Below are 26,495 nucleotides of genomic sequence, written 5' to 3'. Positions count from 1 at the left end.
TGCAGCCAGCAGGGGAAAAGCATTTACCCCCCCCCCCGGGAAGCCCCACCACCAGCAGAGGCACATGTACAGGTGGGTGGCAACATCTGTAAAGAAATGGCCGCTGATAGCCAAGGTCTGTGTTGCGAAGCGTCTAAAAGCATGTTCATCTGCAGAGGCAGCTGGAAACACACACACACGGAAGGGCCGGGAGTCGAACCTACGCCTATCTACATGAACTCACTACAGTATGAAGCATTTACAGAATGCGCTACCGAGTTTACTGAGCACAGCGCTGTCAGAGGCATACTTCTAGGTGGGTGACATCACTCGTAAGACAATAGCTGGCAATAACCAAGGTATGTGTTGCGAAGCGTCTAAAAGCATGTTCATCTGCAGAGGCAGCTGGAAACACACACACACACTACACACACACACACACACACACACACACACACACACACACGGAAGGGCCGGGAGTCGAACCTACGCCTATCTACATGAACTCACTACAGTATGAAGCATTTACAGAACGCTCTACCAAGTCTACTGAGCACAGCACTGTCAGAGGCATACTTCTAGGCGGGTGACATCACTCGTAAGACAATAGCTAGCAATAGCCAAGGTATGTGTTGCGAAGCGTCTAAAAGCATGTTCATCTGCAGAGGCAGCTGGAAACACACACACACACACACACACACACACACACACACACACACACACACACACGGAAGGGCCAGGAGTCGAACCTATGCCTATCTACATGAACTCACTACAGTATGAAGCATTTACAGAACGCGCTACCGAGTCTACTGAGCACAGCGCTGTCAGAGGCATACTTCTAGGCGGGTGACATCACTCGTAAGACAATAGCTGGCAATAGCCAAGGTATGTGTTGCGAAGCATCTAAAAGCATGTTCATCTGCAGAGGCAGCTGGAAACACACACACACACACACACACGGAAGGGCCGGGAGTCGAACCTACGCCTATCTACATGAACACACTACAGTATGAAGCATTTAAAGAATGCGCTACCGAGTCTACTGAGCACAGCGCTGTCAGAGGCATACTTCTAGGTGGGTGACATCACTCGTAAGACAATAGCTGGCAATAGCCAAGGTATGTGCGGCACAGTGGTGCAGCGGTTAACGTTAATACACAGCAAGAGGTTCTCGATTCGATTCTGGGTGGCCTTCTGTGTGTGTCTCCCTGTGTTCTTTCCTCCGGGTACTCCGGTTTCCTCCCACATTCCAAATACATGCATCTGGAGCATTTCTCCCCGGGCCTCCGCTGAAAACAGGCTCTGTGGAACCTAGTCGGACTTTCTCGGTCAACAAATGATAAATAAATAAAATAAATAAATAAATAAATGTGTTGCGAAGCATCTAAAAGCATGTTCATCTGCAGAGGCAGCTGGAAACACACACACACACACACACACACACACACACACACACACACACACACACACACACACACACACACAAGAGCCGAGAGTCGAACCTACGCCTACCTACATGAACTCACTACAGCATGAAGCATTTACAGAACGCGCTACCGGGATTACTGAGCACAGCACTGTCAGGAGGCATACCCCTAGGTGGGTGGTATCATCTGCAGAGACAATGCATCCGATAGGGAATGAAGACAGAGTGCGCAGTCATGCAGCCTGTTACCATCCCAAGGTGGCCGTACAGTAACACGTTATTGCTGCAGTCGGGGATACCAAATAACTACTGATCAGTACATCACGACAGGGATACGGGATGCACCACATGACAGTTTACCCTATGAGAGGGCATCCGGCGTGCAGGATGTAGGCAGCCAATGTGGCATGACAGCCACATATGTGTCACCTGGATGGTCACCATGGCTATGCAGGATGCCATTGGCCATGGCTACATGCCTAGTAGCAGACATCGGTGACGACTGTCATGTGTACCCCTGGCGGGTGTACTGGCCATGCCTCCCACACCTAGTGGTTGCAAAGGGGAGACAGACATGCTCACGGGGTATCAACGCAGTCGGGCGCGGTGTGCACTGTACTGTGTGTCTATCTACACAGCTGCTTACTGGGCATGCTCAGACACTTAGACCCGGCACAGAGCAGACATGCATACACATGGTGCGACGGCATGGGTGGCAGAATGTGGACCGTCGTGTGTGTCGAGCCACACAACAGCAACCCGGGCATGCCACAGACGTGGCCGTTGCGAAGGGGATACAGTCATGCACCCGGGGTATTACTGCAGTCTGGCGGTGTGCACTGTACTGTGTGTCTATCTACACAGCTGCTTACTGGGCATGCTCAGACACTTAGACTCGGCACAGAGCACACATGCATACACATGGTGCGACGGCATGGGTGGCAGAATGTGGACCGTCGTGTGTGTCGGCCACACAACAGCAACCCGGCCATGCCACAGACGTGGCCGTTGCGAAGGGGATACAGGCATGCACCCGGGGTATTACTGCAGTCGGGCGCGGTGTGCACTGTACTGTATGTCCATCTACACAACTGCTTACTGGGCATGCTCAGACACTTAGACTCGGCACAGAGCGGACATGCATACACATGTTGCGACAGCATGGGTGGCAGAATGTGGACCGTCGTGTGTGTCCAGCCACACAACAGCAACCCGGCCATGCCACAGACGTGGCCGTTGCAGCGGGGAATATCCAGGTGCAATTAACCATGGGTAGGACTGCCCTACAGTTTGTTGCATGCTACAGAACACCCTCCCAAACCCAGGATACCTGCACAGCCGTCCTGAGGACACTGGTGAGTGTGCATGCTCTCACAACAGCACCATATTGGGTGACATCAACCACCCATACATAGACCGGAAACATTACCCATGACACAACACCCTACGCCACAGGTCCCGGGTGTTCATACACGTGACTGCTGTGAAACAGCCATGAACCATACCCACTAGGGGGGGACGTATACCAGTTCTGCCCATCACACATGGGGAGGATATGCTCCACACAGGATGTACATCCCTCAATGGTGATATCAGACCATATAGTGGATCCACTGGTAATCCACATCCTGCACCCAACACCGGCATGGGAGACCTAAGTGACGACCTCTCCACAGCAAACCACACACATCATATGACCGGTGTGGTACCCTACAACTCCTCCATGCCAGTGGTGAACACAGGCCGCACCGCCAACTCCCTTACGAATGCCTTCTCTGAGCACCCCCAGGGATGTCTGCACCAAGCGATCATGATAACATCAGGACCTTGTCCACCAAAGGTAGGCACATGGTCTGGTGGACCCCAGCCACTGACAAACTGTACATCAACATTTGGAGCTAATACATGACAGAGCAATATCAGTACCAGGGAAGCCATCACCCATTCATACCGGCGTCAACATACGGCCACACATACATTCATCCAAGGCCGCTTGTGGGAGTGGTACTGCAGAGGGCACATGAGACAACCATAGGGCCTTCCTTAACTGTGGTAAGGACATGGGTGGGAGCGCACAGTCATGGCCGGAAATGATCCAGAATGGTCCAACGGTCACTGCACCCACAGACATTGTCAACAAACCAGCGGACATGTTCCATGCATACATCCACCCCCCCCCAAGAGGGGACATATCCATCCCACCGGAGTCTAGCCACCGAAACATCTCATATTCCCTGGAGTGATCTGATATCTGTTAGGCGGTGAACACAGCACCAATGGGCCCCGATGGTGTCCCTGGCTGTGTGCTACCCAACCTCATTGAGGCCCACGACCCACACATAAGGCTGCTGTGTCATGTTAGCCTTACTACGGGCTAGGTCCCCGCTGGATGGCATACGGCAGCTGTGACCCCACTATGCCAGGGTAGTGCTCTTAGGGACTGTAGACATTGCCGCCCTATCAGCCTGACAAGCCTTGTCTGCAAAGCTGCGGGGAGGTCCATACAGGTGCCCATGAATACAGACAGTGGTGTACAGCCATTACCGGAACATACCCACACCGACTTAGTCAAGGGCAGATCCTGCCTCCCAAACCTGCTCGTCCTGTCTGGAGCAGTCATCAAGGCCATTGATGGGGGTACGTCGGTTTGCACACACTACCATGACCTGGTGGGAGCGTTCAGAACACACTCCACGTGGTACTCATGGAAAGGCTCGCCAGCGTACATGTGGGGACATATGTCACACGATGGTTCTCAGAATGGTTGGAGATCACACCACACAGGGTTTGTGTTCCTGGTGCCGTGTCAGACTCTAAGCTGGTCTCCAGTGGAGGCCCACAGGGCTCAGTCCTGGGCCCCCTGCCGTTCGGCATTCGACCATCCAATGTGCATGCAAACATAGGGGGATTGTGGCAGACAAGGTATGCAGATGACTGCACACCGGCCACCATACCCAACACCCCATCTGACCCGGACATCCACCTAGGTCATCATAGACATGGATAACTGGTGCCAGAGCCATGGCCTGCTGCTACATGCCACAGAAGGTGCAGACCTACCCAGTGGGGAGGACATGTTTACCCCGACGTAACATGTACGTGGTAATCCATTCAACATGGTGGACGTGTTCATGGAAATGGGTACCACACCTGTCAGTAACCTCTGTCAACACACACTATGCCAATGTGGGTGGGAAGACATTCCACTGTGGCCACCTGGTCTGGAAGGAATCACATACACATCAGGGGTGTTCATTGTACCCCTGTACACATCACACACCAGAGCAATGATTGCATACAATGGCACATCTGGGCTGTACCTAACCTGACACCTGCAGCACTCGGAAGGACCACAAACGTTCCACGACGCGGGGATAAAGGTGCTGGGACATGTGTCACACGCTGCCCGACCAAAGGGACTCCGGCTGTATACCTTCCCAGCACGTCTGCTCTGTGGTGATCTGTGCCTGACATACACGGCCATGTCCAACCTGGGTGACATGGACATGTTCCACCTCCTAGGCTCCAGGCAAACACGGCCACAGAAGCGACTGTCAGACACCTCACCACAAAGATGACTAGGACGTGCTGGGGGAACAGGGTCAACGCCCAGAGACCCCCTACAACATGGAGAGGATTGGCAGCCCATGTGAAGCAGAGGCCATGACTGCCTTTGTCCAGGGGTAATCATGACGTGTGGATGTGTGATCATAGGTATGCGCCAGGCATCATCTCTGTTTCAGTGCTGGACAGGGGACAGGAGACTGATGGATGTGGTATCCTCATCCTAAGGGGTGTTAGCAGCCACACACAGTCTTGCTAGGTTCACACATGCCGTAGGGCACATAGCCTGGTATGTACATGTGCGCCTATGTACCTATGTAGGGGTCCATGCCGGTTGCGGGTACCTGTGCTATGCTGATATTGCCAGATGTGCCTGTGGGTACCCCACAAATACACATGGGGAACTGATAACAGTGCTCCCAGTAGGCACATGCAAGTACACCATAATTGGCATACGGGTTAACTGAACCAACAAGGTGCTACACATGTAACCACCACGCATACTGTGTACACAGAGCAATGACTGCTGCACCTGCACTACATGGTATGTCTGCTGCATGATGTCACTGCACGACACACATCACATACGCACCTGTCACCTGCCATACACAACCACCACAACATACACATCGCGTACTATGCAGACACAGGTATCACATACACCTCTCACTATCTTGTCCACCCTGTGCATCAGATTATGTTTGCATAACCGTGCACCAATGGTGTAGCTCACGGTTCTGCGGCAGAGACTTCATCATATGCACAGGGTGATATGTGCCACAGGCATAGGCTGTACCAATGGATGACATCATGTGTGTGTGTAAGGGCCTGTGCATTTACTGGGCATGACTGTGCAGAATGCATGTTGATGTGGTGGAGCCCTACAGTTGTGTTTGCTGTGTGTGGGTATGTGTGTACACAGTTCAGTCATCTGTGATGCCTACACGGGGTATACTTGGCAGCCCCAGACTGTACAGTGCAGGTGGTACGGCTCACTGTGTCCGCCTGCGGCGACCTGACCCGTGCCTGCCTGGGGTCGCACGGGCACTACCGGGTGGAGGTATAGAGTGTCCACTCTCCGATGACACATGTCCGCTGGAAACGTGTCCACGCCGGGGTCCAGGGCCACGTCCACGTGGCCTGCTGTGTCCTGGTGTGGTTGGTGTAGTAGCAGCTGCACTGCTGCTGCTACCAGCACTGTGTGGGTGGGCATGGGAGGTGGCACGCACACGTCGACCTGCACTTGGTGGTGTTACTGGGCCACGCCCACATGCCCTATGCCTCACCCCTACCAGGTGTTCCAGCACGGACAGCTCACGCTCACGGATGGCCATGCCTCGGTCGAGGATCCCAGCCATCTCACCCAATCTCCTATCCAGAACATCGGCAAGATGCTGTTGGGCATTCGCCAATGACTGGATGTTCTCATTTAAAGAACGGATTGCGGACCTCTGCAGCCTCTGCCCTTCCTGGTTCTGCCGTTCGGCACGTGCCTGCGCCGCCATTACAGTCTGGAACATGCGTCTGGTTATACCAGCTGCTGCACCCTGTACGGCAGGTGTATGTCTAGCAGTGCTCCTCCTACGAGAAGCACCTGCCACATGCCTGTGTGGCACTCCGCCAGTCATTACACTGGCATCATCATGTGTACCCGCACCTTCTGCAGCCACCACACATTCCTGCTCGGTGCCAACAGACGCTGACTGTCCGTCATCTATGGGCAACGGTGTTGGGGTATGTGTCGGCATCTGAAGCGTGTGCGGGGATGAAGGGGACGTAAGTGTGATGTTCTCCAATGGCACAGTGTCTGCCTGTGACGACCCTGCCTGTGCCTCATGCACATGGTCATCACCACTAGTATCTGTGGGGACACTAGCATCAGATGGACCGCAGGAGGGGAACGCACCTACAGCACCTGTCAATACAAAGACATACCGTAGGTTACATTACACACACGCAGACACACACACAGACACACACACACACACACACACACACACACACACACACACACACATGCGGACACACACACGGACACACACACATGCAGACACATCATGCATGTGATATTGCAGGTGGCATGCAGCATTCCCACACCACAGGCCAGTGAATGCAGCCCAGACATTAATAGTGGCAGTATGCATACTGCCCTGGAGTGCACACTACAACAGGCAGGTGTCTTTTAGTGGGCATGCAGTACACACATTCATGGTAGTTTGCATGCATCACCGTGATACACCGTGTGGCCACGGGCGGGTTCACAGTACACATGGCTGCCGTCACTATGTCATGTACACCACAAACATGTGCGGTATCATGTGGACATGTGACGATGGTGTCCCACCACATGCACCACATCACAACGGATGTCACAGTGCAGTGTTATGTGTACAGTCTACAGATACAATGCATGTGTAACACGGATGTCTGTGCAGGTGTGGTTGGTGTGAGCTGTGTACATAGCTGTACAGTGGGGAGTACGGGCACTGTGCCACTGCACGGTAGCAGGACACAGCTATGTTTCTGTGCGATGCGTGACCTGGACGCATTACATTGCCATGTCTGAAAGTCAGTTCAGCTGCTCAGCAGCACGTATATGGTGGACATTGGTGGCACCTCTAGTGGCTGCAGACAGGCATTCCATTTCACTGGTGTACCACATTGGATGTCCAGGGGGTCCACTACAGTGATGAGCCCACTATGTGTGGACAGGGTGCAACGGTGACTACCCACTGCGGATGTACTGTGTGGCAACATGCCTGTAGGTATCACCCATGGCCTTGTTTGTCTGGGTCATCGACAATTGTGTGTGATGGACATCGTGCACACGGCCCTGTGGTGGCCCATGTGACATACAACCGTACTAGTCTGAGGTGTCACATTCCCTAAGGCTATGCAGACATTGTGGATGTCTGCTATGTCATGCATAGGTCATGTCATGGTGTGACACTGTTGCAGACAGACATCCACGTGCATGGGACATGTCATGTGCCATGTCACAACGTGTGCACCCAATGCAGGGGCATAGGTCACAGTGGTAACACCTGTGCTCTGGCCAGGTCACAGCTCACTATGTGGTACTGTGTGCATACCGCAGAGGCATACCAATGCATACTACACATGCAGCCATTGTGGAACACCTACACCATTGTATGCATAGCTGACTGCACATATCACACCAATGGGTTATGTGGTGTCATGCCACTCTATACTAACGGTTGTATCTACTGTACATGGGTGGTGTGTGTGTCGGGTGGTGCAACCTGTATACCGTGACTGGGGCACACCCAGGAGTGCATGTCATACCTGGACACATGGGGAATATCAATACACCGTATCATGCCTTTTACTAGCAACAGACTTACCTGCGACAGACCCTTGTCTGTGCGACACGCCAGACGTACCTGTATAGGGATGACACAAAGGTATACACATTATCCATTACTATCGACACGGTAAGCACTGTGCATGTCACATCATGCACCTGTGTGTTAGCATGTGCTATGCACATGTCTGCAAACACAACATAGCATACTGTAGTATGCATCTTGTGTGGCCATATACCTGGCATGTGTTGCTATATTTTGTGTTGTACTATGACACCCACTCCTACGTCGCTTATCATACAAACATGCAACACTGACTTACCAGGCAGCTCCAAGCTCGTTGGTTGGGAGACACCCACCTCCACGATGGACGCGAGGGTTTCAGCGTGTTGTTCCATGGGTGTCCCCAGACTGGCCAGGAGCTCCTCCGTGGCTGTGAGTGGGGGCTGGGTTGGTGGACCACCACCTGTCCCACCTTGTTGTCTGGCGATTGCAGCAGCACGCTGTCTCGCATGCCGGATTAGGTCTGTGCAGTGCCTGCGGATCTGTTGATATGTGCGGTTGTGGCCGCCCAGGGTGTTCACCCTCCTGCGCATATCCTGCCACATCTCCTCCCGTTGTTGTGCCTGCAGTGGCACATGGCTAAACAAGATGTCGTAATTGTCATGTAGCAACGGTATTATGACCTCGTCTTCCTGTCGGCTAAAGGCAGGCAGCCGGGAACGTGGCATTATCTGTAAGACATAATGATGGTGACAGGTCACATTTACACTGCTGTGCTGGCATACTGCTGGAAATACATTGCTATGACATGTACAACATCTGCACAGTATTCTCTGCTAGGCATCATGGCAGTGACACAGCCGATTTGTTGCCGTCACACCATTGAACAGTGGGTGTCATATCATATCTGTGTGTCACCTCATCACACTGTACACGCACCATGTTGATGTTAGCCTGCTGTGGACATGTGTACCTGGCTGCACCTGTGTCCATATCAGTTGTCACGGGGCCCCATGTGACAACGGTTCTACTGTTCACCTGGATGCTGTGTATATGTCACTAGACGTCACGTAAGTGGCCATTATGAACGTCAGCGGTGGCACTGTACACATACACATGGACACCTGCACATGCATGTGTTGTGCCATGTACATCCACACAGCACTGTACGGGTGTTGGACAACTTGCCATGGCTCACCTGTGTTGCACATGTGATACACATGGGACAATGTGTAACCATGCCACATTAGCAGGAAAGCTCATGCATAGCATGTACACACGCACATTGTCCACAGCAACACACAGCACCTGTAACCCCACAGGGTGCATCACCGCAACATTACTGCTGTGGATGGTTGATAGTGACAGTGCCTTTTGTCCATCGCACCATGTAGGACTGTGATAGCACATGCAGCCTTGCTGGGCAGGGCTGCATGGTATGGCAGGGTATGCCACATACATGGCACTGGGATGTGATCCACCTGGGGGGTGATGATATTGGCAGGGTGGCTGTCCATTCCATATGTCATTGCTATGTGTATATGGACATTACACATGTCTATCACCATGGTGTGGACACTGGCCTTATGCAAGGTAGGCTGCACGCTGCTTGGTGGGGGTGTGTCTGGTGCATGCAGGTATCGCACATCCATGCATACACTGTAACCCTGACAGGTGCTATGTGCTGCGATATTGGTTAACACAGTGCTGTATGTGGCCACACACTGCTATCCCGTGCACATGGATGGTTGCCTGTACTGACGTGGGTACCACATATGTCTACATCCAGTGCCTGCTGCCACCCCATGTCTGCTGGTGCACTGCACACCGCCATCCCTCCCTCTGGACACGTGTTGTTGGGCACAGCATAGGTATCCATGTATGGGGACAGGGATGTTCACATAGCAGGGGCACTGATGGTATCGTCGATCTGACCATACACGTATGACGCACCCCTCACACATACAACCCATTCATTATGTTGTTCACAACAGTGACACAGCTATACTGCTACGCCGGAGACATTCACGGATGTACATACACAGATGCATGCACATCCGTCTGTGGCATGGCCTGGACTATTGGTGTGGTTCGGCACATAACGTGTTTGAGTGCGGCTGGCGCAGACCTACTGTGCACATGTCTACACAATAAGCCTGTTCTACAGTAGGCATCGGTGATGTGCTGTGCACATATCATATCTGCACATTTTGTTGGTGTCTGTCTATCCACGGGCCAGTGGTGGGACACACAGGGATATTGTTGAACATATCTGCATGCAACCCTGTACTGCTGTACCGCTAGCTTCTCAGGTGCTAATGTGTCATAGACATGCACACCATACCCGCACATGTGGTAGTGGGTTGCCACCCGTACCCATCTCCTCTTGTGGGTTGCTATCATCCCACACCCTCTTTGTATTGTATGTTCAGGCTATGCACCTGTGTGGGGCTTGTGGGCATGCAATGCAGTACTATGTGCCTTTGCACCCATCGCAGAACAAGTCACACAGGTACACTGGCGGCCGTACACTGCACAGCTTGATGTCGGCACATCACATGTTGTACACACGTAACACATCTCCTGTGGGACATGGTCAAATGTACAGGCATGTCCATCAGTCACATGCCACTGCTACCCCTACATGACGGCTATGCGGGACATGTGGCGGTACAGCAACTGTCACATGTACACGAGCAATGCCCCCCTACCTGCATCACGTGGTACTGCCTGTGGGGCATGTGCGTCTGCATCCATGCTATGGCCATAGATGACAGTTGTACATCGATATGTGCAACATACCTCATTGTGAGTTCTCATGTGCACATGTTCAACATGTCAACGCATTGTTTGTGTCTGTCAGACAGTCATTGTTGTGCATGGTTTACATGGCAGCCATGGCGTACTGTGTGTGATTCCAAGTACTTCATTGGGCTACCAGCATTGTACATTATCACAGCACATTCCAGCCATCACGTAGCCATCCTAGATGACAGTGTGAGGTGTTCTGCCATGTGCACATATGTCACACTGTACGAGGGTGACTGACACACATTCTCAGGACAGGGTTCTGACTGCTGTGGATGTGTGTGATGCTGTCGACGACCATGACTGCGCCAGATGGTGTCATCTGGATATGTAACATTCACAACACACACCTACCTTCACGTAGCAACACATCATCCACAACAATGGACAGCCCTGCATGAACACTGTGTGCAGTATGTTTGTATGACCACTGCATGCACCACTGGTAGCCACCAGCATGGCTGCCAACAGCAGCAGTGTGTATCCTGTGTGAACATGGGTTACACCATTCACAACACACCTGTGTCAGATGGCACTGTTGTGGGTCACAGTGCAGTTCCACACATCGTGTAACAGTATGCATCATGCACTGGTATGTTGCGAACATGTGAACGTCTGTGCAAGTCAACATATGCACACATGACACATCACCTGGTACAACATGTCTGTCTTACCACATGCTATTGTGACCACCCTGTCATGACATTGTACAGGCTACGTGGACTGGGACATCTGATGGCTCAATGGTGTATTCACCCTCTGGGTGTGTGTCTAGCCGGGTGTGCAGTAGGCAGTGGTCTGCACACGGGGATACTGTACATTGGCCTACTCTGTCACTGCGACTGTTGACTATGGTCATACTGTACTTATGCAGGCATGTGGTATTTGTCCAGTATGACAGTCGTGGTCAACCACAGTACTGTGGCACACATGACCTGCGGACATCTGCCTAGGGTGTGGGGCCCACACGTACATCTTCACATGCTATGCTGCCTCTGCAGCGGTGTCACATGTCTGTCGCCAGCAGGGCTCTCACAGGCAGGCACGGCATGCAGTGATGTGTGACAATGCTTGCACCCTCCACTGTGCTGTACACAAGCACTGCACACACAGTACGGCATGCCTGACATTTATCTGCGGTGCCTGGGACCTGCCTCCATGCTCTACAGAGCACACCTGCCAGTCCAGATTGTACACAGATCATACCTCCCAGGCACATACCTGGACTGCAACACACACAGGTGAGTGGATCCCACATCACACAGTGATTTACACACATACTATAGTTATTTCAACAACAAATGCATCATAGGTACTCCATGTTCAGATACCCATGTTTGTGACCACTAGACACATTGTGACACGCAATGGTGAGTACACTGTACACCACAGGTTACATGCTGGCTGTGTTATCATACTGTACATTCCACCTCGGACAGTTGCTACTGCCATGTGCTGACAGCGACACGCACTTCCCTAGTATGGACTCCCATGTACCCACACATGCTTGGCCATGCACTACACATAGCTGGGTGACACATTACACAAGACATACCATACCTACACTACCCTCGGCATGCACCATACCTCCATGTGTCTGTGTGCTATACCTACGGACATCCCCCCTCTGGTTGATGAACATATATGCTTCTCCGCCCTGCTAGCCACGCCCTGGACACACACCCATCGCAGCATACATGGTACATGTGCTCAACGGCCGGTACTACCGACATCTGCTGACGGGGGTGGTTAATGGCATGGCACCCCATCAGCCGGACAGTATACATGACTATGCTGACACATATCACAGTGCACTTCCGCTACATGTACGCAGTGGTAGGGACCATGCTATTCCACACAGAGACATGGTGGTACTGGCCTTTTCACTGACACCACGGTGGTATTCATGTTCCATGCACATGTGCTGTATGGGTGCATGTGCAGGCTGTTCCACGGTGGGTATGTTCAAATGTGTGTGGTGCATCACTTGACAGTCATAGTGGGTCCTCGTGGTCCATCACATACTCCACAGCTGGCTACCTACACATGACCGCCTTACATTGCAGTGTGGGCACTCACGCAGTGTGGTGGTATGTCTGTGTTGTTTGGCTACATCCACATTCAATGTAGCATACAACAGTCACCCAGGCATTGCCAACAGAGATGTTGTTGGCAACATGCCAGCCAATGGGATACCTACCGATAATACACACTGTCACTCTCTACAGGGTTCCATTCCATAGATGGACATCGCATTGTCCCTGTGGACACATACATGGTACTGCCATGCACACGTTATGTCCTAGGACACTGTCCCAATGTCACCTCCAATCTCCCTAGGTGTTATATCCTGCCAACCTGGTTGTTATGTGTCTCTGCAGCAGCCCACTGAATTAACTGCTAGCCCATTCATGGACGTTGTGTACCTTGACCACCACACCACCGCATCTATCACACTACACATGGGTGGTAGTGCATTGCACGTGTGGGACTGCATTCGTACACCCATGACTGGACCATTCGGTATGGCACTGGGGCACATCCTCACATCCATGCTTCACACACTCATTGACGACCTCCATGCCTTTACTGGCACCCTTGTTGGGCCTCTGTGTGCCACAGCACACCACATCCACATGCTGCCCACCTGTCATACCATTGCATGGGTGGTTGGTGTGGTACAGAGGGTAACAGATCAGACATTATCCCCACATTGCCCTTCAGCACCATTCCACATTCTGGTAGTGGCAATGTACACATCCACCATCACATCATACCCTGTGTCTCAGGATGTTAGGCTATGTGACTGCTGGACAGGTCACACAGTGGTGCAAGCATATCATGCTACCTACGACATGTAAGGTACATGTGGCATTACACAGTCCTCAGTCATGTGGCCCCTCATGTTCACTATTTGCTTACATACACAACATGCTGTCACGGAGTAATGTCCATGCCTACATATCCCACATCTACATACCTGGCAGCATTCTAGCTCCACCAGATCATACTGCTAACAACCATACAGGTGTCGGTGTGGCAGATATATCGTGTAGATGTCATTGCGTCAGATACATCACACATGGTGCATACACATCACCTTTGCATAGCGACAGTCATCCACTGGGTATCACATGGATACTGTCCCTATACATGCATATCACATTGTACATGGTTGCTGTACACACACATGCCCCACATGGTGCTGTGGTTGCCATATTCCACTGTGGCGTGGGTACACATCTGCAGGGCCACACATATCTGGACTATGTGTGTTGCTGGGACATTGGTAGCCTTTGTACTTGTGCCATACACACATCAACACATGGGCAGGGTTACAATAACACATTCGTGGTGTACCTTCCACAATGGCTACAACTTTACATGTCATGGTATAGTCATGCCGTGATGTATACCAGGCTCAGACAGTTTACATATGCAGATGACAGACGGGGAACACATCTGTACTCATCTGCATACCACTTACACAGGGGTGTCCTCTACTCTGCCGTGGGCCATGTCCTCCGCATTACTGATGCATGTAGTACTCCTACATGGCGTTTGCAGTGGGCAGGGTGAATGAAGCACTCCTGCATATGTGCACACATGCCACATTGCTTAGCCTGGGCTTCTGTGTTACCTCCGCAGACTAGACACACACCATGCTGTAGAACATAGGTCCTGTGCACATACCACAGGGACACACTGTGGCACTGGTCATGTGATAGCTCCCTTGCTGATAGGGTGACACATACACATGGGACCACCACAGCGGCAGTACTGTGTAGACATGCAGTTGACATCCACCTTTGCTGTTCAGTGGACACTACCATGGGGGGGTGACAGTACTGTGTACATTGCACATGTGTTTACACATGGACCTGCCAGACGTCATTGTTGCACACATTGCACCTGCTACGGATCGTTTGGACATGGTTACTTGCTGTTCCTTCCATTTCGGATGGCTATTCTGCTACTACTCTGTCCCATATGTGCAGGCCATACATATCCTGTTAATGTACATAACACTAGGCCATACCTCCATCATGCATGCTATGCCTGTGATACTGTGTATAATGTGTGAACATATCCATCATGATAGCTTTACATTACACATACTTGACATAGTCACCCCTACTGCGAGGCATACGTGCACGTCGTGCACACATTACGTATGACATCGACGATATATGCCCATACACATGTGTGTTGTGACACTATACATACATGTCCTATTCCCTGCTGTGGCACTTCATTGTCGGACATCCACTGCCAGCATCAGCGTGGGTGGTGGCATTGTTCTGTGTTTTAAATCCCTATGCCAGCCCTTGGGTTATCCCAGCTGTGTACATGATGTCCCACTGCTGTGCACACGGTGTCCACAGTAGTTGGTATGCTCATCGGGTTACCACTACATAACCACCTTTCACCACTCTCTGCTTTATGGACAGGTATCTTTACTTACAAACACCGTTCACATACAGTGCAGATTCGTCATACATATCGTGCGTTACACACCAGTACATCTCGTGGGTTCTACATACCTTTCCTGTGTTGCTTTCCCTATTCCGTTAGAATCTCGCTAGTAACAAGTGAACGGCTCGTGGGAATATAGTCTTTGTTCGGTATGAACATACAGTTTGAATATCCTGGGAGTCTTCCTTATATCCGTCGTCACCTGCGGCATGTGGGTTCATCACACCAATAGCTGTTCCTCGGTGTGTACTTATGCGCATATCACCTATGCATCTCCTCCATTCGTACGGTACGCGTCGGAACTAGGGCATGGTTCATTCCTCGTCTGGGCGTTGGTTATTTGCACTACCTTCGTGGGGATGGTATGTATTGTGTTATGTTATGTGTGGCTGCGACCGCTATGTGTGGCGTCAGGTACATTTCGCTGTGGTGTTAGCCGTGGATTGTGTGTGTTGGGTATGGTATTATGTTCGACATGTGGGTGTCCGTGTCCTGGCGGCATCTGTCGATGGCGTTTTGCATTCTGATGTGTAACATAGCTCTTGTGTTCCTGTACACAACGGATGCAGGTATGCATCCGCTGCTGATAGTGTTTCCCACGCGGGATGTTGCGGGTATGCCGCTGTCATTGACTGCCTGGATGTTTTTGCTGCTATTTCGGCTTGTATCCGTTTGATATGTGCGATGGGGTATATTGGCGGCTGTGGGTGACGGGTACGGGTTGTGGGCCTTGCATTTGTACATACACGGTATGCTTGTGTGTGTGCTCCATCCCTGCCTGGGGAGCTGCAAGTTACCTGTCTGTTGTTCTAGGAGTGTAGGTTTTGTTGATGTCGTCTGGTGTCGGTACCGCCTGCTTGTGTGCTTCCTGCATGTATTCCTCCGTCACATCGTTAGTATTTCTGCGGCTGTTCGTACGTGCCGACTATCCCTTGGCATTTTGTCACGGATATTTACGGTCATTGTGGTCCTGTACTTGGGACGGCCTGTATGCTACCGGTTGCCACCTATTCGGGTGGCGATTGCTTGTTTAACACTCGTAGAACACACAGCGGTGTTTACGGGACGATACGTGTCCACGATCGGTGCCGGGGTAGCACATGCGTATTTCCGCGGTACATAACTATTGCTGCGTAACGTTGCCGATGTATGGTGTTGAAATTAACATGTCGGCGCCATACATACGGTCATGGTTTGCACATGCGTCCTTTGCATCTCATGTTGGCTATACTCCTGTGGTACATTCTGGGACATTTTCGCTTTGCATCGTTTTACGTCGCCAGGCGCCTAGCCAGTGAGGAGCTGTCAGTACTACTTTGTGGCTACTGCTGTACATACGCCTGTGGTTCCTATACTGTATGCCTACACATGTAATTCCACTCCGCCTGTCACATGTCACCTACATACACATTTTACAGTGGCACACACATTACACTCGCACAGCGGAACACACGACACCCTCACCTCACACATACTGCCGCTTTCGCAGGGACGGTTGCACACAGTACTTACGTTGACCACATCGCCGGCGGCGGTGTCTACCGCCCTCATATCCTAAGGATATTACCCGCACATGTCCTGTTACTGTATCGTGGCCTGGCGATCATCCCGACTCGCGAATATGCATTTAGGAGGGTTGACCTTTCCATGGGTGGCGTTCCCTGCTCTGTCCACCCTCCCGGATAGTCGGGTTGTCGTTCACTATGTTTACTATGTAGAGATTTTGCGTCTTACTTCTCTGTAACCTTGCATCCCTGTGATTCCCTGTTGAACCTGTTGTACATTATATCTGTGTATGTGTACATATATTTCTACGTGTGTAATGATATCTATCTCCATATCTGTGTATGCACATATGTACATATGTAGACACCTTGCGCCGAACGTGGCAGCATACGGCTATGCCGTCTGCTGTCGGACCCGCGTGCGGTTGAGGTGTTGGCGTTCCATGCTCCGCTGGCTGTTGGGTGTGCAGTGTTTGGGTGCTACCTATGTTGGAGTCACACATGGGACCGCACATACAGTACACATTACGGGCGGCCATGTTTGTGTGCCGTCCATTTCACTGTGTGTGCAGGTAGGGAGGTGTCAGTCCATGGGGCCTACGCTGTCAGAGTATGTGCTATACGTTCCCTCTTTGCCAAGGCATAGGCATATTGGGTACGCCTCCATCTGCCTACTGGGGCTGGCACAGTGTGTTCATGGCGCTGAATGCCCTGTGCCTGTGCTTGCCTTGGCAGTTGTGGCGGGCTTGGTGGCCCTACACCATTATGTCCCTGCAGCAGCTGTTTCCGCAGGATCATATTATGTAGCATAGCACATACTATGAATATGTGGGCACATGTGCCTGGAGAGTACTGCAAGGCTCCACCGGATGTATCCAAGCACCGGAACCGTGATTTCAACATCCCAAACACACGCTCTATGATTATTCTGGTTTGTGCATGTGCCTCATTATGGCGTTCTTGCATGTGTGTGTGTGCATTTCTGATGGGTGTCATCATCCATGGCTCCAGTGCGTAGCCAGCATCCCCCACAAGGTGACCTTGTGTGATGTCCCCCCTGGCGAATACCTGATACAGCTGTGAGGCATGCCAGATATGGGAGTCGTGGTAGCTTCCAGGGCTGCCAGCACACACATCCATGATAATGCCCTGCGCATTGCACACGACCTGGCAATTGATGGAGGGGAATCCCTTGCGGTTTATGTAGCGTCTACCCTGCTCCCCGGGTGGTGACTTGATTTCTATGTGCGTACAGTCTATCGCACCCAGTACCTCCGGCTATTGTGCCACACGGTGGAAGTGGCGCATATTGCTAGCCAACTCCTCCTGAGATCTGGGGAAGGATATATACTCATGGGCATGTCGTAACATGGCATCCAGAAACTGGTGTAGTACCCTGGATGCTGATGCCTGTGAGATGCCCATTATATCCCCGGTTGGCCTTTGAAAGGTACCTGTTGCCAGTATTCGCAAGCTTACACATACCTTTGTGTCCACTGGGATGGGCTCCACTCTGTTGTCTCTTGTTCTCAGGCGTGGCCGGCACAGCTCCACTATTTGCTGTAACGTGTCCCTGTCCACCCTGTAACGCTCTACTATTTCCAGGTCTTGCAGCCCCTGGTAGGTCGCCCTTGGTCTGAACACTCTCCTTCTCCTCTGAGGCCTACGGTAGTTGTCGGCACCCTCCTCCGCAACTCCATTTGTCTCTAACACATACCGATGCATCACGGCCATGGCAGCACCCAACATATACATTTTAAAAGTTCCCCGTGTGTTTACACCCTAAAGTGCGGCGTTTGGGAATACGCGCTGTGTGTTGTGTGCATTCACACTTTATAGTGTTGTGCTCTACACCCGGTGATGTCATTGGGTGTGTCTGTGCTGCCGTATCTGTGTGTTATCTTCCGTGTTTTACCGTTGGCACTGCAACGCTGTTGCCTTTGGTGTTACATTACACTTGCCTGCATTGGTTTAGCTTTACACCTTAATTTACTGTTTGTGCAGGTTGCACCTACTATTTCCTGGAGTGCATCCTGCAGGCACATGGCATCTCATGCATTTTGTCTGCCGCCGTTATGCTACCTCTCTACTTGGCTGTGCTGTATCGGTTCTTCGCTCTTTGCAATTCTGCTACATCCCCTACTTTCTTTGCATTCATATGCCTCCCCTTTCCTGTTTTGCGGGATTCTGCATGCAGAGTTGTCAGCTGCCGCCGATTGCCCTTCGTGGGTTGATTGGTGTTGATTGCTCATTACGACTCCAATTACACTGCTTCCGCATTTCCTCATATTCTCCGCATCACCTTCCTGTATCCATGGTTGTTGACGGGCCGGCCGTCACATGACTGGGTTGGGGAACGTAGTCATCCTCGTACACATGCATCTGTGCGCGCGTTCTGTACTCTCAGCGCATCTATTTCCTCACACGCCGGTGCTGATGCTGTGATGTGCATTGTACAGCCCCTGTTTGCTGGGCTCCAATGTGCTTCCTCCTACAGTGGCACACCCCTCTGCGATTGACATGTATTCCCTCTGGGCCACTCCTCGGTGTATTACCGCTGCGCCGTTTGGTGCAGCCTTACGCCAGCGGGGGTTTTGCGATTCAGTATTAGCTGCCTCATTTGCATGGCATTGACTACTAATACATGGTTACGGCGCCGGACACCGCCACTCCTTGGCAACCCTTGCGCTGTGGTTGTGGCTTTCCATGCATACTATGGTGTACTGTGGCTGTGATGCTGATGTGTCTTATACTGCTCTTTTATGACACTGTCATATTAATTCATTGTTCCGCACCTTCCACGGACATGTCCTGGGGTTCTGCTCTGGTTTTTGCGTACATACCATTTATGTCATTATTTACGTTTTCTGCATGTTTTCCTTTGACATTCTCGGTGTCTTTCCCCATTGGCATGTTGCACCAGTATGACACCTGACGTTGGCAGCCTTCCGTTACTCCTATGTCATGTTTGGATGACTGTAAACCGTTTTTTTTGGTTTACATTGCCGTGCCGTTATGCTACGCCTGCGCCACTTACTGGATCGCTATTTGCCTTCATTTGCATGGTGCAACACCGCACATGGGGTGTTTAACATACCTACGCCGGAGGCGGCGCAACTCAGGCGTACGCCGGTGGTGCACGTGGGATTGGTTCGTACCTGAATCGCTCAGCGGCCATGTCTGGCGTTGGGGCGCCTACGCCATGCGTGCGCCTGGCGCAAGGTTCATGAATCCGGGGGAATGATTTTACATTGTAAATTGGTGATTTGCAAGGTGAAACTCTGGTAGTGACCTTGTTGAAGAAAAGTTCATTTTAGAGGTCAACAAGATCCAGGATGCTCATTTGGATATGGTAACAGAGAAGCAGACAGATGATTTGTGAAAAGGCAAATTATATGTTTAAGAGTGCATCAAAAGTGAAAGGAACCCCAAAATAAAACATAGATTTTGCATCTGTTGTACAGCTAGAACTGTACCACATGCAGGTTGGACCAGTAACAGCAAAAATGAAATCTTTAATATGGATTAGAACAAAATATGGCATTCATGTTGACAGTTATGTCATTTGCAATACCACGATGAAACCTTTGGATTTCATAGCTCCAAAGGTTCATAGGCTAACAACCACTAGGGCCCATAAAAGCTTAGCCATGCAACCCAAATGTGACCCACAAATTTTATTTGTATTTGATGTACAGACAGAGATTTAGTGACTGCCTCTCTGCCTCAAAGACATAGAAGCCAGAAAAGGGGTGAATTTCTGTTTAAATAGGAATAGGGAGGAACTCTGCTTTATATGAATGGGAAGCCTGCTCCGGTGAATGTGAATTCTCTGAGAAACATATCTGTTTCACCAACATGTCATATTTATATTGCAAGCAAAATTTAAGTTTTTTAATCTAGGAGTTAAAATGCTGTTTGTTTTGCAGATGTACAAAAGATTCATCAAAACAGGGTCCAGGGATGCCTTGCGTGCCAGGCAAAAATCACCTCTCAGAAGTCTGTGTGATACAGAGTAAAGAAACAGAGCATTGAGTCACACATTGTAATACATTGTGTTTACTTACTGTATTCTCTTTGTAAGGTACCTCTGTGAATGTGGATGTCTCAGTTGCTGCAAGTGCCTGGTCAGGTATATACTGAAGGGGGCATTATACTCTATGATGGGTCTAATGAGGCCCGAGTACAGAGGTATGATGACCTCTCTGGACCTAGATGCCATGCCCTTGCTTATAAGTTGAGCAACATAAATGTATTTTCTTACTACATTGGACAAATGTTGGTTGAAGGCTAGACTACTAACTATGTGAGTTCCCAGATCCCTGATTAGTGAACAAACTTTTAGGGTGCTTTATTGATGATGAAGTTGCACAAGGTGGCAGACTTCTGAAAAACTACTATAATGCATTTCATGGTATTGAGTTTTAAGGCATGGCTTTGGCACCAAGTGTTTATCTGTATTAGACCTTCCTGAAGGGTGTTCTTATCTTAGGGGAATTCAGTGACTACTCCCATTCTGCAATTGTTTATGAACTTGGTTAGCCAGAGGCCTTTGACTTTGGCTTTGTCATCCCAGAAGTAGATGCCAAGGAGGAGTGGACCTAGTACAGATTCCTGGGGGACTCAACTGGTGACCGGCCTTTTTCTGGAGGTGGTCTCACTGATTCTTACCTCCTGAGTCATATCAGTGAGCCAGCAAGGTATCCATCATGTTATAAAGGAGTTTATACCCAGTTCTGTAAGCTTGTTGACAATGCCTAAGTGGGGTATTGTATCAAATGCCTTAGCCAGATCTAGATAGGCAGTATGCACAGTTTCTCCTTCATCCATTGCCTTACTGACCTTTTCAAATAAGTCTACCAGATTCAGTTAGCATGACCTTCATTTGACAAAGCCATACTGGGACGGATCCAGTGTCTGGAGGTTTCCTATGTTCTTGTTGATAATTTCCATGATAATTCTTTCCATGGCTTTACAAATAAGACTAGTCTGACTAATGGGTCTGAGGTTTCTTGGATCTTTTGAAGGTCCTCCCTTTTGAAGGGGATGACCATCACAGTCTTCCATTTATGTAGCACAAAGCCTGTTTTAAGACTACAGTTAAATAATGACTCCAGGGGCCCTGATAAGGCATAATTATGGCTATTCAAGAGGTTTCCTGGAATGTTATCCAGGGTCCATTGAGGCCATATTCTTGGCTTTAGTGAGGTGCTGCTAATGCATGATCCTCAGTTATAGTTGAAGGAGTTATTGGGGGGATGGTATGGGGAGAAATGGGACTAAAGTTGGAACTGAATTTGTTCATTAAGAGGTACGCTATATCATCAGGCTTGGTGAATGTGGCACCATTAACCAGCAGTACAGCACATTGGCTGTGTGCTGACTTCAAGGTTTCTGGCATACCTGTAGAAGGCCTTATGGTTATCTTTTATCTGAGAGGGTATTTTAACCTCAAAGTTGGATTTGTTTGACCTAATTAGCCCTCTTAGTTGCCTATTTACTTCGAAGGGTGATCTATAGCTGGCAAGGATATGGTACAGGATTTTGTCTATGGTAATATGCACATGGAGGTGCTCCAGCACATCATCCTGTCTGACCACCCTAGACGTATGCTTGTTATTCATGTATAGTGAGACACCTCCACTTTTAGCCTTTACCTGTGGTAGTACTAGTCTAAAAGTGTGGAAGGCACTAAAACCTTGCACTACCAGGGTACAGTCTGCTGCTTTAAGCTATGCCTCAGTAACTGCACAGATATTTACATTCCTGAGTATGAGGAAGGCTTGGACAGAGTGTAGTTTTTTTATTTAAGGTCCTTGCATTGAGCAGTAACACCTTGAGGTTATGTTGAGTTGGTTTTGCTATATTGGTATGTTTGTCAATTTGTCATATCCTAAAAAAGGCACTATAGAGCAGACAAAGCCTTAGCCAGTATTTAAAACTTAGAGGGGAAAGGTACAGACCATCATTGGCAAAGTAACATGGTCTGTTAACCATGGCCTCTCAAGATGACAAATATTGGTTCCCCTTAGAATTTCATCAGAAAGACAGCCAGTTGTTGAAATCAATCCTTTTTTGCTCATATTGTAGCATTATCCTCAGTGATGATAATATGCTGTACAGTACCAGGCTCATGCCAGCCTGAGACATGTAGTCTGAAAACTTCATAATGTCTCTCTTCATATAGTTCAGGGAGCTACATCTCATGTCATTTATCACCACATGAACTATGATGGAATCATACTGGTATCTGTGGTGTAATGACTTGAGTGCATGTGTGATTTGGCAGATCCTGGATTCAGATAAGCAACTAGCAATTATCTTCTCCTTGTTCATCCTGGTTAGAAGGGCATCAGTATATCTTACAATGGAGTACCCTATGATGAGCATCCTGGGAAGTATGTTTGCTTGCCTTAGGGGCTTAGTGTTTGGTGCTCAACTGAGAGTGACAGTATGTGTGGTTTTTAGGTGTGTTTTCTGAGTGTCTTTAGGCTTGCTGGGGCATAGCTTTGACAGCGAGTGGTCTGTGTGGTCTTTGTTGTTTAGGGAGATTGCTTTTAAGTGCCTCAGCAGATGTTAGTCTATGTGCATGTTATGTGCTATGTGAGGTGGGTATTGTGTGTGCGTGGTTTCGACAACCTGATGTGGACTCATATGAGAGAGTTTAGCCTCCAGTGTTATTATGTAATTGCACCTTTCGCATACTGTGTCTGATTCTTTCAGGATTAAGTGGTTGTTAGCAGACATGAGACAATTACTGCATTGCCTCAAGATGCCCATATCCAACAAGCTGCGAAATGCATATCCATAATGTCCAGTCCTTTGATTTGTGAGCTACAAGAGGATGGTGTATTGGGGTTAGAAAGCTATTAAAGGTGATTTGTTTGTGCAGACTAATAAATGTGCTTTATTTGGGTGGATTAAGCTAAACAGTACTAAATTCGGGTCTACTTTATACCCTTGAAACATGAAAAACCCGAATCCAAATCGCGCTACACATAAAGAGCAAACAGTGGATACGTCGAACATACTAAAGCGCGAAAATGTAAACCTCAAACCGTCATAGTCGGCCATCCCACCACCCGTAACACACTACCCACCCAAACACAATAAAAAAAACACATACATACACTAACTAAATCCCTACTTCTAACCCTAAATTAAAGCACCAAAATCCTACTGCTAACCCTTCACTAACCCCACATACACAACTGTCTATGCACTATCCTTAACCCCTCCCTAACCCTAAGGTCCATAACTACCACACACTTCCCCTACAGAGCTATACCCAAACAAACTAAATATTCCACACACATAAACTTAACAAAACCCTACACTAAACCTTACATACATTACCTACACAAAACCTTACATACACTACCTACTTATGCACTTACCTTAACCCCTCCCTACCCCTAAGGTCCGTAACTATCGCACACTTACCTTACGGAGCTATACCGCAGACGAGCCATCTATGTGATTTCAATATTTCCCCTTTTGCTGTTTCATTCATTTGATGTATTCACAATTCGCTCTTTCCGTGTCGCACGATTTGGATTCGGGTTTTTCTGCTTTCGAGAGCTTAAAGTAGACCCATAAATTCTACTAACTTTAATGTTTACACAATACTGAATTCTACTGAATCTGTAGGTATTGACACTTGAGATCCAACTAGCTGCTCTAAGCTTGCTGGCACACAAAGTATTTGCATTATATAGCTGCTTTACAGGTCACAGTTTCATGATTGTTCTACAGAAAAAATGTGCTTTATAGTTGTTTGCTATTGTACATGACACTGCTAACCCTTGCAAGCATGCAACATTTATAGCAGGACAAAAAAAAACAGAAAACTAAATAGTGAGCCCTCTGGCCAATAAAATGACTGCACTATGAATCCTTTTGTGCATTTCCCAGCTCATATAGACCAGGCAAATGCCTCCTTCCACAAGATGAATAAACCCAGTTCTCTTGATGTAAAAGCACAGAAGAAGAGGCCCACAAGTGCAATGCTAATACAACCCACTTAAACAACTAGATGGAAATCTCTTGCTGAAGGTAATTTCAATTTAGTAACAGTGAGAGGAAGAGCAATTTTTTTAATTCAATGAATGCACACATAAAACAGGAAACAAAAGTGATTGCTCAAAAATAACTTGTGGGATTTAGCAATCAAAGATATTTAACATTGCCTGGATGGCACTGAATACAAGTAAAACACTTGTGGAATGCAGGCTAGAACTACAAGCTTTGCTGAACTCAGGGAAAATGAGCAGGAGGCAGTAAATAGCAAGGGAAGTTTACTCAAGAACACTATTAGTTTGCTGGGTGGGCACTCAGTATCATGGGTCTATGGAAAACAGTGGATGGGAAGAGTACATAAATACCTTATACAACAGTCAATAGAAATGAAAGAAGGGAGAGAGGGACTTTGGAAATCAAATAATCATAAGGGTTAGAAGGCAGAGACGCAGCCTTATAAAACAACAACAGTAGAAGGGTGGAAGGGTTAGGACATTTTCATAGAACAAGCAGGCTAGTTACAGAGGCTTGCAATCAAATAAAAGTAATACTGGAGCTCTTTCAGAAACTTGAGCCCAATGTGTTTGTTGAGGATGAGGTAGACACAGAATTCAAGCAGGGAATTGATAAGCAGACTCTAAACGCACTGAAGCACAGACTCGAACAGAGATAATTCTCACAGTATTGAACTACTACTACAGTCTAAGGCACCAGATTATGCAGAAATTTACCAGTACTACGTTTTTATGGAAAAATGCAGTAACAAACGATTAAGGCACAAATCTGATAGTATAACACAATGCTGCTACAAATGTGAATGTAACTACAAGACGTTGGCCCAGCAGGATTTGAAATACAATAGCTTTTACAAGTAATCCTTCTTGTGGAAGTTCACAGCGGTGGTGGTGCTGCGGTAGCATTGTCGCCTCACAGTAAGACGCTGTCCGGTTCAATTCTCAGCTAGAGCGTCTTCTGCGTGGAGACATGCGTGAAAGGGCGTACCTTCATTGAAGGTTGTGCATCAGAGCTGGTAACTCGGCACATAAAAATCAACTACCAATCATTAGCAGACCGGAGTTCCACTGTGGCGACCCCTAACCGGAAAAAAGCCAAAAGATACAAACAAACAAACAAAGCAGAAACACAATTTTCTAACAACTGCTAATTAAAATCCACAAATACATTCTATAATACACATTAGTGAAGAAGCTCAGTCAAAACTCTCCATCTTGTTTTCTAAATTAATGACACAATACGAAAGGAAAGCTGTATGGTTGCCAACAGAAAACTTTTATTATGACTGACTACCGTTCACTGACATCGGGGGGCTGTGATGGTGCAGTGGTTAGTGTTGTCACCTCACAGCAAGAGGAGCTCTGGTTCAAT

General features: G+C 49.1%; 1 protein-coding gene across 1 annotated transcript in view; it reads right to left on the bottom strand.

Moving 5' to 3' along the window:
• LOC122791486 (vomeronasal type-2 receptor 26-like) overlaps nucleotides 1–24,562 on the bottom strand; it is a 184,457-nt gene extending 159,895 nt beyond the window's left edge. The window contains exon 1 of the mRNA XM_044059229.1: nucleotides 24,534–24,562. Coding sequence (XP_043915164.1) covers nucleotides 24,534–24,562 — 29 coding nt within the window. The remainder of the gene's footprint in view (nucleotides 1–24,533) is intronic.
• Nucleotides 24,563–26,495: the final 1,933 nt, after the last annotated feature.

This window comes from Protopterus annectens, chromosome 17.part0 (assembly GCF_019279795.1).
Source record: "Protopterus annectens isolate FY-2018-M chromosome 17.part0, PAN1.0, whole genome shotgun sequence".
Taxonomy (NCBI): Eukaryota; Metazoa; Chordata; order Ceratodontiformes; family Protopteridae; genus Protopterus; species Protopterus annectens.
Note: the sequence above shows the minus strand (reverse complement) of the source record. Positions and strands in the feature narration are given on the sequence as shown.